This window comes from Coenobita brevimanus, chromosome 55 (assembly GCF_032717465.1).
Source record: "Coenobita brevimanus isolate Jiangsu-jjx chromosome 55, ASM3271746v2, whole genome shotgun sequence".
Taxonomy (NCBI): domain Eukaryota; kingdom Metazoa; phylum Arthropoda; class Malacostraca; order Decapoda; family Coenobitidae; genus Coenobita; species Coenobita brevimanus.
Window position 1 is genome coordinate 60,868,565 of NC_137008.1, and position 18,611 is coordinate 60,887,175.

Here is an 18,611-nt window from a genome sequence, read left to right on the forward strand (position 1 = left end):
ATGGCTCACGACTATGTGACAACTGTAAGCAGACCACGTGACAACCGGGCTAGGACCGATCCCAGGCGATGCAAAGAGTGCGCCAAGAGTCTTGGCGGGAAACTGGGTGCAGTCGGCGATCTGGCAACACCGGTCACATATGGCAACTGCGTGCTGGAGAGCGAGCGGCGTATAAAGCGTGACAGGCCCGCGCTTGCCATCGTGGAGGGGTCGGGGGAGGCTTGGGGGGGTCGTCGTGCATTCCCTGAATGCGTAACGCAGTCGTGTTGCATTCTTGGGCAGTCGTGGCTGACAAAAATCCGTTAAAATTTCATGAAGACTCGTTGCTCCGTCGCCCCATGGTCGCCTCGCGGTCACCTTGTGATCTGGTCGCGTTCTTGAGGACGTCACGACCAGTCGTGAAGCAGTCATGAGCAGATTAGATTCGGGGCCAGTCAGGAGGCGTGGGAGCCAACTAGGACACGACCTTGAACCCCGCTGCGGTCGGACCTTGAGTCGCGTATGTGTGACAGGGGCTTAAGGGCAACAAGGAAAGTAGAGTGCTTAGTCAGCCTGTTTGTGAAGTTCTGCCTGAAAAAAATATATATATAGGCTTATGACTAAATAAAATATAAAAAATATAAATAAATTTCCTGGTGTACAGGAAACCATTTGGCTTGTCACTCACTGTAGAGTCACCCACAGGCAGAAGGAAAAGGAAAGAATGAAGGAAAGAAAGACAGAAGAGGGAGTGTAAAGTTACCCGTAGGCAGAAGGACAAGGAAAGAATGAAGGAAAGGAAGACAGAAGAGGATGGAAGGAAAGAAGGATGGAGGAGAGGAAAGGGCAGACACCCGACAGCAGCACTACATCGAGTGAGTGGATGGTGAGCGTCCCCACTTACCACAAGGCATTAATAAATAAAAACTGTCACTAGAAACTCTAGTGCCAATTTTAATTATTATTTGTCTGTCGATTGTGGGAAAACCTGTAATAAAACTATTGCATCAGCTGGTCTAGGGTCCGAATTGTATCCCCTGGTAAGCTGAACCACAAATCTCACCCAAATACCGAAATTCAAACTAACTGGCAGTGGAACCAAAATGCTTATCATATACCGAATGTACAGTATCGAATATTTGTTTATGTATATATAAGGTGGGCCAAAAGTTACTTTACCATAATATTATTTTATTAACAGATATATTTCAACTAAACAGAGTGTACACCAATTATATTTCAACTAAATGAAGTGTACATTAAGTAAATTAAAAATCAAGTTAAATCAAATGTTCAAAATTACCTCCTTCCCTTAAACAGAATTGGCTCCTCTTAGACACAGAGTGGGAAATTGTTCTTCTCTTGATCATTTTACAAGTTTTCAGATTCTACTGTTTATTCTTCTTTCAGTTCTTGAAGACTTCTAGGCTTTGTCTCGTACACTTCCTCTTTGATCATGCTCCAGACTGCGAAGTCGCGTGGCGTCGGGTCAAGTGACCTTGGAGGCCACTTAGCAGCACCCCATCTTCCAACCCATGTATCGAAAGTGTTACCAAGAAATTCTCGCACATTCTTACCATAGTGAGGAGGTGCACCATCTTGAATCCAGATTAATTTGGAAACTGAAATATAACTGCGTTTTAGTTGTAATATAACTGTGTTCATCAAATGATGTTATGGTATAGTAGCTTTTGGCCCACTCTGTATATTTCCGATTGATTGGTAAGTCTATAAGATGTTAAAACAAAAGAAGACGGCGGGTCAGAGGTTCTTTATATCCCTCGGCCCTTTCAGTATGAAAGAATGCAGTGGGCCTAATACACTGTAAATATTATACATAGCCTTGTTTTAATGTGTTTGGATATAAATATTTCTACTTCTTTGATAATATATTCTCCTCAGAAATCCATTGTCATTTTAGAGTGAACTACAGTACACTATGTTATATTTTCCTCCGCCTTATTACCTTGGAGGGCGCGGGCCTCACTTCGGGCCCGGGCCCCGGGTGTTGTCCCCAGATGCCCCCTTCCCCTCCTTGGCCCTGCTGTCACGACGATTAGCCACTACGTTACCAACCGCACCACGGCCACTCCCCTCCCCTTTATACTTGATGTGAATTTTGCGCGAAACAGTCTATGACAACAGTCGATAACTACTGCAAAGTACCCTGTACCACACGTTGGTAACCTGATTTATTGAGGCTGCCACGTATTGGTTGCTTGCGAGATTTCCTAATTAGTACCGTTATAATGTATACCTGGGTATTAGAATATACTTACCATCCTGAGATGGTACGAAATATACTGATCATTCAGATATCATGGGACACGCTTTGTACACTTTTTTTTTTTTTTCTTGTAAACAATTTCTGTAAGCAACCTCTTCTGATAAGATAGCCATACTTACCCGCTGATAAGCGTCTACGATCCTATTTGACAAGAAACTTAACCAGTTTCCCTGATATAAAGTGTTCTTTTTCGTATTTTACTATAATATTCATTCAAGTTTGACTGTGAAATGTTTGGCAGATGTACCATTAAGACAAATGAATACACATGCAGTTTTTCGCAAAGCTAAAGCCCGGGGTTTGTAAATATGGTTCCTGGAGCTGCTGTGGCCTAGATGTTTATGTAACCAGCAACAAGTCTATACATAGCAACAGAGCAATTAACCCTTCAACCCAAGGACGTCATTTCGTCGCATTCTTACTTCCTCCAGACGATCTTAGTTGGCCAGAGGGAAAATCTTTACTAGTGAAATGGATGAGAAGCAATCACCATTAACCCCTTCACGTGATACGAATAAACTTGTCTGGCGGTAGTAAGCGTAAACACAAGACACCGTAGGGAAGGGAGGGAAAGGGCTAACCTCAAAACTCCCTAAGTTTGATGAAATAGTCTGTCTGGGTGTAGTAAATATGAGCAGTAAAGGAATATATATCTCTGAATGGGCCAATAGAGACAGATTTAAACCTCACACCAGGAGAGATTTCCCAGGACCCCTTCAGGAAGAGATCGTCATTTTTATCACATCACCGCTACAAGAAAACGGATTTTTTTTTTTCCAGCTAAAAATGGCATCCCAATAGTGAATCGGTCAGTGAAGCCTGTACTCTCTCACCCCTCATTTCGAGAAGCTTCGCCTGAGCTCTAGTCGCCTGAAGATAATGGGAAAAATTAATAAGCCGTCATCGAAGTTAGTCCCTTCAACTCAGGGACATGTTTTTCGTTTTATTCATGCTGCCTCAAAACCATTTTACCCAATTTAGAAATTACCTCTCGAAAAGCCTGTCTTGTTCTGAAGAAAAGTCGTCTGGAGATGGCAAGAAAACACCGCTAAAGGACGATAATTCATAAGATTCTAAAGGTTAAGCTGAATATCATGAGCCGGTGTCAGAAAAATAAATGAATAAATAAATAAATAAATAATAACTATAATAATAATAGTAATGTATAAAGAATTTGGTTGACACGTATGTTGGCATGACGACATAATACAGGAAGAAGGCCGGCTAAGGTTATCACTTCTGTAAGGTTATCACTCTCCTCCTCCTCCTCCTCCTCCTCTTCTCCACAATCATATCTGTTTGTATATCTCCTCCACTTCTCTGTAATCTCCCTTTATCTGACCTATTTCTCACCATGTCATGTGTCGCTACCCTCTTATCTTTCTCCCCATCCCCAGTACATTCTCAAGTGGAGAGGGGTCGCAAAGGAAAGTCTACGGTGTTATTGAGCTATAATTCACAATTGTGCTTGCTCAGAGAGAGAGAGAGAGAGAGAGAATGCAATACTGCTTCACCATTAGTTCGGCCATCATCCTGGTCTGCTTTTTATACAGTACTCGCTTACCCTGTGTGTGTGTGTGTGTGTGTGTGTGTGTGTGTGTGTGTGTGTGTGTGTGTGTGTGTGTGTGTGAACAACAACCTTTAGTCGTGCCTCTGTATTATTGTATTCTGTGGCAACCCATTCATCATGTAATGCCAACCCATCAACCCACTCACTCCTTACGTAAGCCCTTTGCCTCCCCGTTCCAACTCATTCACTTCCCGTGCCAGACCAGTCGCTCTCTCTGCCAACCCACTCATCCCTTATATGAACCCATTCACCCCTGTGCCAACCCATTCTTCCCTTATACGAACCCATTTTCCTCTTATGCCAACCCATTCACCCCCTGTACCAGCCCATTCACCTCTTATGCCAACCCATTCACCTTCTGTGCCAACCCATTCACCCCTTAAACGAACCCAGTCACCAACTCCATGCCAAACTACTCACACGTTCTGCCGACTCGTTCACCCTTAGCTAATGGCTCCTCCCTTGTGTGTACAGTGTGGCGGCGGCGGTGGTGTGGTACGATGTGTGGCCACGACTCTGACCAGGCGACAGGAGGCAACACGAGTCATGCCAGGTGGGTCATTCGTCTGTCGATGTGTGTGTCTGTCCATATGCTTAATGTATCTGTTTTTTACATTGTCAGTCTCTGTCCTGCTTGTCTGTCATTCTTACTACATCTATCGATGCGTGTATCTTTCAGTAGCCTTATTTAACTTTATCTTTCATATCTATATTCAGTTTGTCCATCATTCTGTGTCATTATACAGTACTTTACTATATATCTGTCTGTCTGTCTTAATCGATGTGTCTATATATTTATCTGTATCTTATAACTTTTATCTGTCTGGAGTATACTAGCAGGGGTACCCGGCTTTGTCCGGGTAAAACCCTATGATCATGCAAACCGGCTTGGGACCCTGGGTGGCCACTCCCCCTGTGGGAGAAGACCCCTGGGGTCACATTTTACCCACTGAACCGATGTTCTTCCTTGGGCCCATTTCCTCAGGGATATATTCCCCATGGACCTACTTCTACCATGGACCTATTTTACCACTACCCACCCATCCAACAACCCTTCCCACCCACCCTGTTCATTCACTCATTGTGAAGCTGCCTACCGCTAGTGGCCACCGCCGTTAACAGCTTGTCCATGCCGATTACGTGTTAAGTTACTGTGATTTTGGTCTGTTGATGTGAGAACCTGTGTGGCATAAATATCATCATACACTACTGAAGTATTGAAGAAGCTTCGTAACAAAAATATAACAGAGGGGAATACATTGCTCTCGTTTTAATTCCTCGAAAACGAAGCCCGAATTTTGAAAATGTGGCACTTTTATATTTCTTTTTGTCGTCTTTAATGAAGCTGCTTCATAACTGATATAAATCCTGCTTCGTGAAATGTTCGATTTATACTGTAGTTTTAGCCAAGCACTTGTTTTGTTAGTCAGTCTTTCTTTTGGCGGAAATTTAATGATGTATAAAATTATTCTACATCGACCATCCGAGCTCAGAGACAGTACCCGTTCCAAGATTTGATATGACTTATCTGACAGTAGTGGTACCGCGTTTTTCATGTGGGATAAGCACTGGGCCCGAGGGAACTCCTGATCTGCTACATCGGGGTTAAATTTTCTGGCTATAGATAGATCAACAGATTTTCTTGTTTCCATCTGTTGATTTGTTCACCTTAGGCAAGACCTCGTAGCGACGCGACGGTATGAAGAACTCTCCACTAACTCTGAATATGACGGTATCGTGATTTTTTCCCCATAAACTTATTTCATTCGGAAGGTCCCTGAAAACTACATTTAAGTTTGGACAAACCTCTGATCGTGGAGGACTAAGATGCAACCTCTATTAATCGCTTCATTGTGATGTTTTTCGACTGTATGCTATCAACCACCAAATGATTATATTCTTCCTCGGGGACGTCTCTTGTCTTCCTTTTCTACTTTCCTCTAGCTATCTCCAGATTATTTTATATTGCTAAGGGGGTGACTTCTCATAATGAACTTATTAGAAATATTTTTAGGCTAAGGCCATCAATTAAAGAAACTCCCTTTCTTTATTCTTACTATTGCCTAACAGTTTTAGGAAACTTGTTAGAAGTGAAGGGGTTAGGGTCTTTTCTATGTTTTATCTCCCGTTCATTTTATCAATGCACCTTCACGGGCCGTCTCGGTTTATTTACAGCCTCTCTTTCTGCCGTCTCCTCAGGTTTTCAGCTATGATGTTCGGCATGCACATCTTAACCCCTCATTTAACTCTTTACTCTGACAAAGCTATCTTTAATGTACGCTTCAGTATGGAATGACACGAATCTGCTGCTGCTAACATCTTGTATTAGAAAGATGAACAAATTTCCTCAAGTTATACACGACGAATGCCCAAATGAGACCAAAACAGTTGTATCCTAACAGTCTACTGAGTGTGGGTATCTCGAAACCGAACGCACGCCTTTCCACATTAAGCTCATTCCTCTTAAGGCTAGGTCTCAACGGAACGGCCATAGGTATATTCCGGGGATGGGTCATATTCGTTTTTGTATTTTTATGTGTACTTGCAAATACAGTAAAATCAATATTTGTATTTGTAATTGTTATTAAAAATGTCAAAAGTTGCATATTTGTAATTGTAATTGTATTTGATCCTGCGATTTGCCATATTTGCTTTAAATACAGTCAGATACAATAATCATGTGTTTGTATTTGTATTTGTATACTTGCAAATACAATAAATTCAATATTTGTATTTGTAGTTGTATTTGCCTCTCGACAAATTAGTGTATTTGTATCTGCAGTTGTATTTGCCTCTTAACAAATTAGTATATTTGTACACTATCTGTATTTGTATTTAGTCTCTTGTATTTGCAATCATATCGCCTCTTTGAGTGTAGGTGCAGGTGCAGGCGAGCTGAGCGGGTGTGTGAACGGGGTGCGGGAGGTGGAGGTGCAGTGGGGTGACGGAGGACGGAGCAGTTACCCTCACGTGTGGCTCAGGGAGAACTGTCAGTGTTCACAGTGCTTCAACCCCAGTGCTATCGCCAGGCTTTTCCTCATGGAAGATCTCTCCATAGATATTCAGCCCAAGCACGTGGAGGTGAGCAGGTGTCGAGGTTAGTGTGTGGTGTGTAGGTGGGTTGTATGGAGGGTAGAAATAGATTCCGGTTAATATTCTTGGGTCATCAAGAACTGTATTTATCATTTAGGATAACATCAATTCCTCCTGCACGATACTTTTTTTTTGTTTAATCAGCTATACAGTACAAAACCTTCCCCAGTTCTTCTGGCTTTAAAAAATTCCTTCTCTTGAACTTAAAAATCCTCACCAGGGCTCGAAGTGGACCCTTTGAAGAATCTCTGCTTCTTAACCACTGGGTCGCACCCCAGTTCCAATACTGGGTCATCAGGCCATATTGAGTGGGTCGGTAAGAATCTCTAGCGAGTGTTTTTTATAGTCTAACATTAGTTGTCCCCGCACCAAGGGATATGTGGTGCGATGCAACACTTTAAACCAATGGAAACTTGGCTTTCTTGGTTTTACTGCTTGATTTATCTCTCATTCCATGGCTTCTTCTGTTTCGGGTATCCTACCTGTGGCTGAAAGCTGTAAATTGTTATCAGTGATGTGACTCCTAAGCTGCCCACGATCTGACTGTCAAGCTAAGTCGTAAGTAAGCCTCAGTCTAAGATTCGTCACATGGGACAAGGTAGTGTGTGTGTGTGTGTGTGTGTGTGTGTGTGTGGGTGTACGTGAGGGGATGTCTTGCGTTCCAGTATATTTTCCATTGTTCATCTACCATCATGAAGAAGTAATTTCAGAGGGAAAGTGTGATAACATGGCACTCGCTCGCTCATCACGCGCTCACAAAGCGCACTTTGCTGGTATATTAAATTTAATTTATGGTAAGTACGTTATATTGTCGTTAATTTATATCATTACCTATATTAAAGATTATAATACATAATAATAAAGTACGGTAGTTAACTTCTCGGGTAATGGGTTTCCGAGGCTACTTCATATCCAGAATGTGGGTAGCGCCTAAAAAGATTTAGGAAGTTGCTTGAGCGAGAGGAGAAACAGAGTACAAATGACTGACCATAGAAGTGAGACAGTCTAAGAATGCTGAATAATCAGCAGAGATGGGAGTATGTGAACAACACACACATATTTAATCAGGGAATGGCAAGATTGCCTTAGCCAGTGAAAAGTATGGCAGGTTGGTTGTTGTTGAGAGAGGGCTGTGTGGAGGTCGAGGTGTTGTGAGGGAGAGGTATTTGGAGGTCAGATTGCGGTGAGGCAGGACTGTGTGGTCAGACTGTGGTGAGGGAGATGTATATGGAGGTTGGGGTGTGGTGAGGTATGGCTATATGGAAGTCAGGGTGTGTGCATTTCAGGGTGTGTTGATTTGTGGATAGGTGTGAGAGAGGGTTATGTGGAATAGTGTAATGTTCAGAATAAATAATTAAAGAAGAGGTGTTCCCAAATCCCAAAATGCTCGTAGGTGCAACGTTTGGGGTTCCTCCACATAGTTAACTTTGAAATATCTGACAGCGTCCTCTGTGGAGGACACTGCACACTGTAGGGTTAAATGGGTGTGTTCGAAAATGAGAGAGAGAGAGAGAGAGAGAGAGAGAGAGAGAGAGAGAGAGAGAGAGAGAGAAAGTAAAGAGTTACAAGCTTCTTAATCTTCTTACATGAAAAATATTAAGAACATTAATAAGTCTCCTGGGCATACAGGTGGCTGGCGGTGACCTGGTGGTGGTGTGGGACGATGGGCACACCAGCAGATTCAGCGGGCCGTGGCTACTCCAGCGATCCTTCACACCAGAGGCTAGGGAGGAGCAGCGCAGCAGATACAAGCTCCCTATGGTGTGTATTTCATGTGACCAAAGTGTGGTGTGAATGGGAATATGTTTATCTTCTGTCTGCCTGTCTATGTTGTTCTGCCTGTCTGTCTGTGTCTATCTATCCATCTGTATATGTGTTTATATCTGCTTCTTTTTCTGTTTGTCTATCTGTCTGTCTATCTATCAACGTATCCTTGCAGGTGCCATGGGGTTCGGACTTAGATGTGCCTCTCGTGGGGTACCGAGCCGCCATGGAGGAAGACGCCGCGTTGCTGGAGTGGGCCGTGTTAATGGAGCGTTATGGCGTCGTCCAGGTCCACAGCGCACCCCCACAGGTCGGCGTCATCAACCGTTTCATTGAACGCGTCGCCTTCATCAAGCCCACGCACTACGGGTCAGTCTGTTCTCTTTAACACCTTCAGCCCCAAGTCGTGTTGTTTTAGTTCATTCTTTCATCCTACAGGCGATTTTATTAAGCTTAAGAATTACCTCGTATTGGAGGAGTTAATGAAGGCTATATCTAAGCCCTCCGGACTCTGCGGTGTAGCTACGGTGGGGCCTGGAGGGGTCTGGGGCCTCCCAGTCGGATCCGTGTCCCTGTTCCTCCATTTGGATTTTCAGATTATAGGTGTACACGGTGGAGCGGTGAGCCCCCCTGAATAGGACTCAGCCCCACCTTGCCCCACCCCATTCGTTAATACATGGCCATACAGATACTGTGCTCCAGTTTGAGTAATCTCTTAAAGAAAATAAAATTGCCTGGAGTGAGCAACAGCAAGCTAAATGAATGCTTCATCCAACTGAAGGGGTTAACTCTCATCCTGTCCAGGACTTCAATAAATCTCAATTTTATTTTATTCTTGTTGCCGCCAGACGATTTTATTCAGCATCGGGGCGCCGTTTCGCCTTCTAAAGGTTAAACTTTGAGTTTAGTTCCTGGATATTGTCTGTGTTTTTCCCATTAGAAATATGAAGTACTAACTTGTATATTTACAATATGTATTTTAAACAGAACTCAAAAAGAATGCTAAATAATATCTCGTAGATAGTGGAAGACTGGAGGAAGGTACAAACTTATCACTATCTATAGCCTGGCGCCATGGTACCGTATGGGGTGTCCGTTTGTCTTTGAGCTAGTTGTTTTACGGGGAGGGGTACCCTGTGTTATGAAGAAAGAATGAATCTCCTTGATTACCATTCAATTCAATTCTCTAATCTGTCTACACCCTGTCATCAATTGAGCTGAAAAGCGTTAGGGATCTTCGTCAGGTTAGGATAAAAGTGAGGTACCCAAATATTTCCCACGCGTCGTATATGACGATTAAGAAAATCAGATATTGGAGACCACAATTACACTTTCCTTTGTTTTGGCATGGGATTGTGGCTACCCGATATATCGGTGCTTGAGAGGCTAACATGCTCGTTCCCCTTACAGCACAGAATGGAGAGAGACTGTCTGGGAATTATTTTTCATCAATTTATATCGTGATTGCCGATTATGAACTTACGTGGCTCTCCTTATAATTTGAAACCATGGGGAATTATGTCATGAAAACAGACATTAAGATAATAATGATGATGGTGATGGTGACTAAATTAATCCGGTGGATGATGATTTTTCAGCTCAGTCCTTTGATTTATACTCGTAAACTCAGTAGATGAAAAGTAACCTGAGACTGGTAAAGTATATGAAGACGTGAAGGCAGATAGTGATGCTAGTTAACACGTATGTTTGTGGTGTGAGTTCTTCATCAACTCTATTCATCCCTCTAGTGATAAACTGTAATGTAAAAATTTTGCTTAATGCATCATGTAATCTGAGGCTAGACAGTTATATCTGGCTGTTATCAGCATTGATGGTTGAATATATCTTCATGTAGCCTATAACGTACACTTTTAACTCCTACGGCATTCCAGCACACCTGGCCCACTTCTCATAGAGAGCTGACTGGCTTTAACACAAACACTTGACACGCCAGCTGGTGTTGGGCACTTGAAGGGAAAAATATGCCTAATTCAGGTTCACTAACCCGAGTACGACTTCTTCACTTTTTCCGTTGCCACGTCATCCCCTTATCAGTGAAATGACCAACCCCTTCACTACGGGAGGTTTTCTTAAGGCTGAAAAAGAAGTCGTTAATGATAGAGAATTAAAAAAAAGTCATAGCACTGAAAGGGCTAATGGAGATCGTTACCAACTTCTTCATTTCGAGGAGTCTACTGATCTCGATGAAATCATCTAGAGGTAGAACGAAGTATGAAAAGGTTCCATTAGCTGAGGTTAACGAGTGAAATCATCCAAAAATAGATTGCCTCATATAGGAAGGGTTAAGGATTTGATGCTGTTTAACGTCATACAGTGTTATTCAGGCGAGAAAACCCGTGAACCCTTTGGACGCGGTGGATTCTCTTCAGCTAAATAAGTTTGTCTCGGATTGGCCGAGTTCTATATTCTCTGCCACAACGCTCAGCAGACTATTGTCAACCTTTATTGCTGTAGTGACTGTATCTAAACTAAATAAAACTGGTGTTGGCAAAACGAAGTACTCTCCTTGTTTATCGTAGCCAAGGGGTTACTAAGAACTTGGTATTCTAAGTCAAACATTTTCTCTTCCCCTCCTTCTAAATAAGTTCTCTTCTTTGGTTGATCTGTCCAGAACTGCCAGTATCAACTTATATTCTCGTAGGCTGAAGAGATGTCGTAACACCTATTCCTCTGCTATTTATTATGCACCTTGTACCTGAATGTCAGATAACTGTAAATACTATAACAGAGAGAGAGAGAGAGAGAGAGAGAGAGAGAGAGAGAGAGAGAGAGCAATATGCATTGTGGTCTTCTTCAGGCGGGACTACGACCTCATCACCCACCTGAGCAGGAGCACGATCAACCTGGCCTACACGGGCTCAAAGCTGGGCCTCCACACTGACCTCCCGTACTGCCAGGACGCCCCGGGGGTTAGTACACCAGCACATACTTACTTGCTTACTTACTTACCTACTTACCTGTTTGATTATTTCCTACCTCTCTTCCTTCCTTGCTTTCATATTTACTTACTTACCTATTTACCCACTCACTCGTTTGTTCACTTAACCCCCCATTTTGAGAGGACGCCCCAGTGTTTAATGGATAAATATACTTACCTGCATGCTTACTTGTTTGCTTACTTTCTTACTTACTTACTTACGTACCTATCTTCTAACTTACGTGCGTCTTTGCTTCCGTACTTACTGACTTGCTTACTTACTTGTTTACTTTCTTACGTAAACTTACCTTCTTATTTTCTTATTCGTCTTTTCGCCCTCTCTCACCTCACTCACTTATTTGCCTTATGTTATATTGTACACTCACTCATTTGCTTTCTTCTTGTCGCCTCGCTTCCGTACTGTACATCTCTCCCTGCTTTCCTTACTCACTTGTTCGCCACTCACCGCACTGACTTCCCTGTATCCTCTTACCTCACCTACTCACTCATTCACCTTCTCATACCCTTGCTCACCTCTCACTCACGCACTCATTTTTTTCACACACCCACTCATTCACCTGCTCACTCTCTGACTCACCTCTCACTCACACACTCACCTTTTCACCTACCCAGTCATTTACCTGTTCACCCTCTGACTCACCTCTCATTCACGCACTAACCTTTTCACACACCCACTCCTTTACCTGCTCACCCTCTGATTCACCTCTCACTCACGCACTCACCTTTTCACACACCCACTCATTCACCTGCTCACCCTCTGACTCACCTCTCATTCACGCACTCACCTTTTCACACACCCACTCATTCACCTGTTCACTCTCTTACTCACCTCTCACTCACGCACTCACCTTTTCACACACCCACTCATTCCGAGACGGCTCTAATTTGGACAAGTGCTGAGTGGCCCAATAGGTGGTCTTGGTCGAGGAGGGCGAACTCGATGTCACTGACTTTCCCCCTGTGCGCCACCTAGTCAGGCTGGGAGGCCTTGTGTGTGTGGATCCTAGTTTGTACAATTAGGTAGTGGAGCCGCCTTGTTATATCGCTGTCACCATATGAAGGCGTCCCTCTCCAGAACCAGTTGTGTGATAAAAACTTTATAATGCCGGCAGGTGCTCTCACCCCTCCTCCTTCTTGCTCTCAGACGACGTGGCTGCATTGCATCCGCCAGCACGAGGGGCAAGGCGGCGACAACGACTTGAGTGATGGTGTGGCGGCGGCGGAGGAGCTGCGTCAACGATACCCACACCACTTCAACGCTCTGGTCACCATGCCCATCTACTTCCAGGACAAGGGGTACCACCTCTACCAGTTCGACAAGATCGCCAGGCGGGCCACCATTGCGTGAGTCTCACTCTTTAATCCGCAGACATTGGTCGGCATCGTCTAATGTCCAAGTTTCCCGCAAAACTTTGAATTCCAAACCAGGATGTAAATTTGCTTGAATTATATTAGATTTATTTGCAGCCCCAATGCTGTAATTGGACTTTTTGGGATAAATTATAGCAAAAAAAATGTCCTCTGGAATTTAACCTGATCTAACTCTCACCATAGAGCCTACCGTCCTTACCGTAGAACCTCCCTACCGCCCTTCGTGTAGTCTCTTAATCTGTACTCAGTCCATCCCTCACCCTAGTTTCTTCCTCCCTCACCCTAGAACTCCTCGCTCATCCTAACCTCTTCTGTACTCTTTCTCATCCTAATTCCATCCTCACCATGGTCCCTCCCTCCCTCCCTCCATCACCCTTGCCTCTTATCCCGTTTTGTCCCTCACACCAATTCGTACTTCCTCCTTCACCCTAGCCTATTATTTTGTCTCCATGCTCACACTAATTCGTCCCTCCCTCATCCTAGCCTCTTATCTTGTCCCTTCTCTCTCACTAATCTGTCCTCCCTCCTTCACCCTAGCCTCATATCCTGTCCCTTGTCCCTCCTTCACACTAATCCGTCCCTCCCTACCTCATCCCAACCTCTTATCCTGTCCCCTCCCTCCCTCACCCCAGCCTGTTATCCTGCCCCCCCCCCCATTCACCGCAGCCTCTTATCCTGTCCCCTCCCTCACACTGGTGCCTCCCTCTCCTCCTCACCCCAGCCTCTTATCCTGTCCCCTCCCTCCCTCACCCCAACCTCTTATCCTGTCCCCCCTCTCACACTAATTCGTTCCTCCCTTCCTCACCCCAGACTCTTATCCTGTTCCCTCCCACACACAAAGCTAACTATCCCTGTCTCACCCCAGCCTCTTATCTTGTCCATTCCCTCACATTAATCCGTCCCTCCCTCACTCTAGCTTGGCCTCGACAGGAGAGGTAGAACAGATCTACCTCTCGTCTCAGTCGCGGGACTCCCTGATGGACCTGGATTCAGACCAAGTGTACCGCTTCTATGCCGCCCTTAAGGTCTTCGGCGACATCCTACGCGAGCGCAGTGTCAGAGTCAAAATGAAGCCAGGTCAGGAGAATATAAATTGGTACTATCAGATAAAACTGGAAAAAGAACACGAGCTATTTAAACAAGATATCAACTCATTTACCGAACAACCAACGCAATACAAACAGTTATTTAAGGTGGTTAAAAGAATGCAGATTTTTAAACCGAGACATCAGCACATTTATCCAGTCACCAACACGATACAGTTAGATGTAAATCCTGTTGACAGAACACGAACTGTAAAACCGGGTCACCAACACAGGTACCAAACCAGCAACACATTGATATATAAGGTATAATCCCCTTAGGAATAAAGAAAAGTGGAATACCAAGCTTTCGCCTATTGTTCCAGGACATCTTTCAAGACATTTTGAAACAACAGACGAATTTCGGTATTTCACTTTTCATTTTTCCAAGATAGTTAAATTTCATATTATGTATCACACGTATTTGTGATTTATTCTTCACTATGATACATAATTTTTCCATTGCACAGTCCTCATAGAACAGAATAACAGGGGTACCCGGCGTTACTTGGGTAAAACCTTATGATCGTGCATACCGGCATTACCTGGCACCCTGGATGGCCACTCCCCGTGTGGGAGAACACCCCTGGGGTCCCATTTTACCCAGTGATCCTATGTTCCCCCTTGGGTCAATTTCCCCGGGGATATTTTCTCCATGGACCTATTTCCCATTACCCACCCCCTCCACCCACCAACCCTTGTCACCCCATAAATCCATCCACCCATCCGACCCATTGTAGCTAGTAATGATATGGTTATAGGAAAGAAAAAAATCTGCGGTAATTGTCTACCTTGTTGACTTGATTATTTCTATTTAGTTGTGAGTATGGCCATTCGGGGCTCCATTTCAGCAACAGTAATTTACAAACATTTAAATTTGTCGTAAAAAGTTACACCTGTTGCAGCTGGTTTTGCAGTTCTGTATGCATCCCCTCGATTACACAGAAGATACACAAACTCTTTCTGCAGAAGGAATGGCTGCCTCTAGACGAATTAACTTTGGATAGAAAAGACCTGTTTTCTTGAAAGGGTTTAAAGCAACATCCATTAACTCCTTCAGTACGGGACATATATTTATGCTTTATTTATGCTACCATTAGACGATTTTATTCAGCTTGCAGGAGATTTCATACTGAAAAGGTGAATACTTTATTGCAGGTATCATTTATTTCATTTCATATCAGTAGGGTGCTGGAGAGGGACGCCTTCGCCTGGTGGCACCGATATGAGCAGGTGGCAACGCTGTCTGGTTTTACAAATGTTCCCAAATTTCCTCCCTGTCCCCCAAGAGGAGGATGGTGGCGTACAGGAGTAGGGTAGCATCAGTCAACAACCCACTTGGTTCATGTTCAGAAGCCAGGGTTGCAAATACACTATTACTACTCCCTGTAAGTTGAGTTAAACAGTGTCATTGTGGCCCTTTTCAGGTGAGATCCTAGTGATTGACAACACACGGGTGCTGCACGGACGCCAGCCTTTCCAAACCAGGTATTTATTTCACAGGCTTTCTTGAATTTAAGTTTGGTTTTAGATTTTTTTTTTTCCAACTTCACTCATACATCTGCCAAATACCGGTAGCATAGTCGTCAGCTTCTAGAACTTAATTTATACATAACATCGCTGCACTCACACGGCTAACAAACACAAGATACATACATAGGAAGTTTTTTAAGCTTTATATTACGTATAAGTTTACCTCACTCATACAGCTTTCAGACACCAGATACCAAATTCACGAACTCTGTTTTTAAAACTGGATATGTATAAGATGCCTTCACTGACACAGCTACCAGTCACTACGTACTCACAAACACTGTACGGGTTAAAGTGTGTATAAGACTGCCTGACTCATACACCTCCCAGTCACTTACACCATATTCACAAACACTGTAGGGTTCAGGCTGTGTATACACGTATTTCATCAGTTATATTGCTACCAAACACTTCACTGCCAAACTAGAATGAATACTGATGTAAAAATTAGACGAAGAGACAGTATAAGCAGACGAGTAATGTGCAGTTTCTTCCTGTGCAGTCAGAGAGAACATGCAAACTGCATACCCAATCCTGCGAGATGTCTGTCGGTTTCGCTGAAATCAATATCCCCACTTTCCCCTATTTCTGATCGTTTTTATTTTTGGAAGGGTGGCTGGCCCCCTCCAAGGATCATTGGCGTGGAAGTCACGCTTCCCAAATATTGCCTTACGGAAGAGTCCATTGTACAACGTGTACCAAGATACCATAGCCATATCTACCCTCCTTTCAGTATTTCTAAGAATTTTAAAATCTGGTGAGGGGGGCTAAGTCCCTAAAAATCGTGGCTGAAAAATTGTATACTCGTATAGTGAAAGACCGTCCCAATAACCAGACGAACTCACCTGGGGATTTCATTCAGATCTATGAAACAGTCTAAGGCTAGTTAAAGAGCGCGCGCGCACACACACACACACACACACACACACACACACACACACACACACACACACACACACACACACACACACACACACACACACACACACACACACACACACACACACACACACACACACACACACGCAAGTACAGATTGAATCTCTCGCAACTTTATAGGGCGAGGTGCCTAAAATGATACACCCTATTTTGCTGGTCTGAAAATAATAATGATAATAACAACAATAACAACAGCAGCAGCAGCAGCAACAACAACAACAATAATAATAATAATAATGATAATAATAATAATAATAATAATAATAATAATAACTAGAGGGGCACTCAGTGGAGCGCATCTCTCCAACAAGGGCAACGTAATTTCCAGACTGCTCCTCATAATGGGTTAGGGTTTCTCATCATTGATTAGGGTTTCGCAGAAAGTGTTTTCCGGATCCATAATCTGTAATACGATCCGGATCGATCCCGGCTATCTGCCCACCAAATTTGCCCCAACTCTCTCTTTTAATTTTTGAGCAATCCTGCTAGCAAACCAACTAACAAACAAACAGGGGTGAAAGCATATTCTTTTTCTTGGAGATAATAATAATAATAATAATAATAATAATAATGATGATGATGATAATAATATTACCCTTCATACTGATCTGTTTATAAAATTGTATTGTTTACTAATACTCTGTGATAATCAATAATGATAATGATGATAATAATAATAATAATAATAATTCTACACACTCTTGCTTATGGTCTAAAATCTGAGACTGTTTACTACTAACCTTCCCCGTGCAGTATGTCGAGTGGCACCCGTCATGTGCACAACTCCTACGTGGATATGGACGAGGTCAGATCTAAGAGGCGAGTGCTGCAGGACAAGCTGGGGGTCTCGTTCCCCTAAGGTCAGCTGTGCCCGGGATATGGTTTCTGTTCTGTGTATTATTATTATTATTATTTTTTTGCATTATTTCTTTTGCAGGAAAGCCAAGGTTAGGTTAGATTTGTTTTTAGTATCAAGTTAGGATAGTTCGTCTGTCATTTTAAGTTAATCTGTTGGGTAGGTTGTGACATAGTCAGGTTAGAGTTAAAAAAAATGGAAGGGTGATCATCCTGGGGATATCAAAATTAGCACGTAATGTAAAAATGGTATTCAGAACGAAAATCTGCTGCCCGGGAGGAGGAGAGGCAGACCGAGAATGAATGAGGTGACTAGAAGTACGAAAATGTGTGCAGGTAGGAAAGCGTTTTAAATGTCACAGCCATATCTATAAAACTGGCACTGTGAACTGAGGGAAATGACAGATCATCTTTCTAAGAAGCAGTGGATCTTTAATTGGCTGTCTTTCTATAATTCAGTGTAGACTTAATGGCAAAATAGTACCTTAGTCGGGTGATCAGTAATAAGGAGTTGGTGTATTATGTAAGGGAGGGCGGTGTGGCGTGGCAGGGGGAAGGATTGTTACTGAGTGGGAAACAAAATGCATAGAGACTCACCCTTTTTAAGGCTACCTCTCATAGGATACGAAGTTATGCAATCTATCTGTATATGTCAGTCAATTAATCTATATCTGTGCTATATCTCTATATATCTATCGAGAGAGAGAGATACTAGCCATCTTTATCTTAGACAATTTGTTATTCAGACCGTCTTTATCCTTGACCATTTGTTGCTTATAAGAGGTTTACCCTAGATTTGTATCTTGGAGTATACAATCTGTATCCTAGAATGGACTGTTTGTATCCTAGAATACACCATCTGTACCCTAGAGTGGACTGTTCATCCTAGAACGGACTATTCCTACCCTAGAGTGGACTGTCTGTAACCCAGAATGGATTATTTGTATCCTAGAGTATACCATGTGTATCCTAAAGTGGACTTTCCGTACCCTAGAGTAGATTATTTGTATCCGAGAGAAACCTGTTTGTAGCCTACAGTGGACTATTTGTAGCCTAGAGTAAACTTTTTGAAGCTTGGAGTGGTCTTCTTGTATCCTAGAATGGACTAGTTGTGTCCTAGAGTGGACTATTTGTATCCTAGAGTAGACTGTTTGTATCCTAGAGTGGACTGTTTGTATC

The 18,611-nt window shown here is 43.2% G+C and overlaps 1 protein-coding gene across 1 annotated transcript; it reads left to right on the plus strand.

The window, feature by feature from the left end:
* On the plus strand, positions 1 to 17,436 carry LOC145401344 (gamma-butyrobetaine dioxygenase-like). The gene is made up of 10 exons (XM_080273670.1): positions 1 to 252; positions 4,311 to 4,389; positions 6,715 to 6,917; positions 8,559 to 8,690; positions 8,869 to 9,062; positions 11,512 to 11,623; positions 12,797 to 12,996; positions 13,940 to 14,100; positions 15,533 to 15,593; positions 17,331 to 17,436. The coding sequence occupies exons 1-10, from the start codon at positions 1 to 3 to the stop codon at positions 17,434 to 17,436; spliced, it is 1,500 nt and encodes a 499-aa protein (XP_080129796.1).
* Positions 17,437 to 18,611: the final 1,175 nt, after the last annotated feature.

Bases quoted from the DNA above. Each gene is read 5' to 3' on its own strand.
- LOC145401344 (XM_080273670.1), top strand. From the start codon at position 1: ATGGCTCACGACTATGTGACAACTGTAAGCAGACCACGTGACAACCGG. The intron at 14,101-15,532 runs GTCAGGAGAATA...GGCCCTTTTCAG, and splicing joins CAGAGTCAAAATGAAGCCAG to GTGAGATCCTAGTGATTGAC. The intron at 15,594-17,330 runs GTATTTATTTCA...TTCCCCGTGCAG, and splicing joins CGCCAGCCTTTCCAAACCAG to TATGTCGAGTGGCACCCGTC.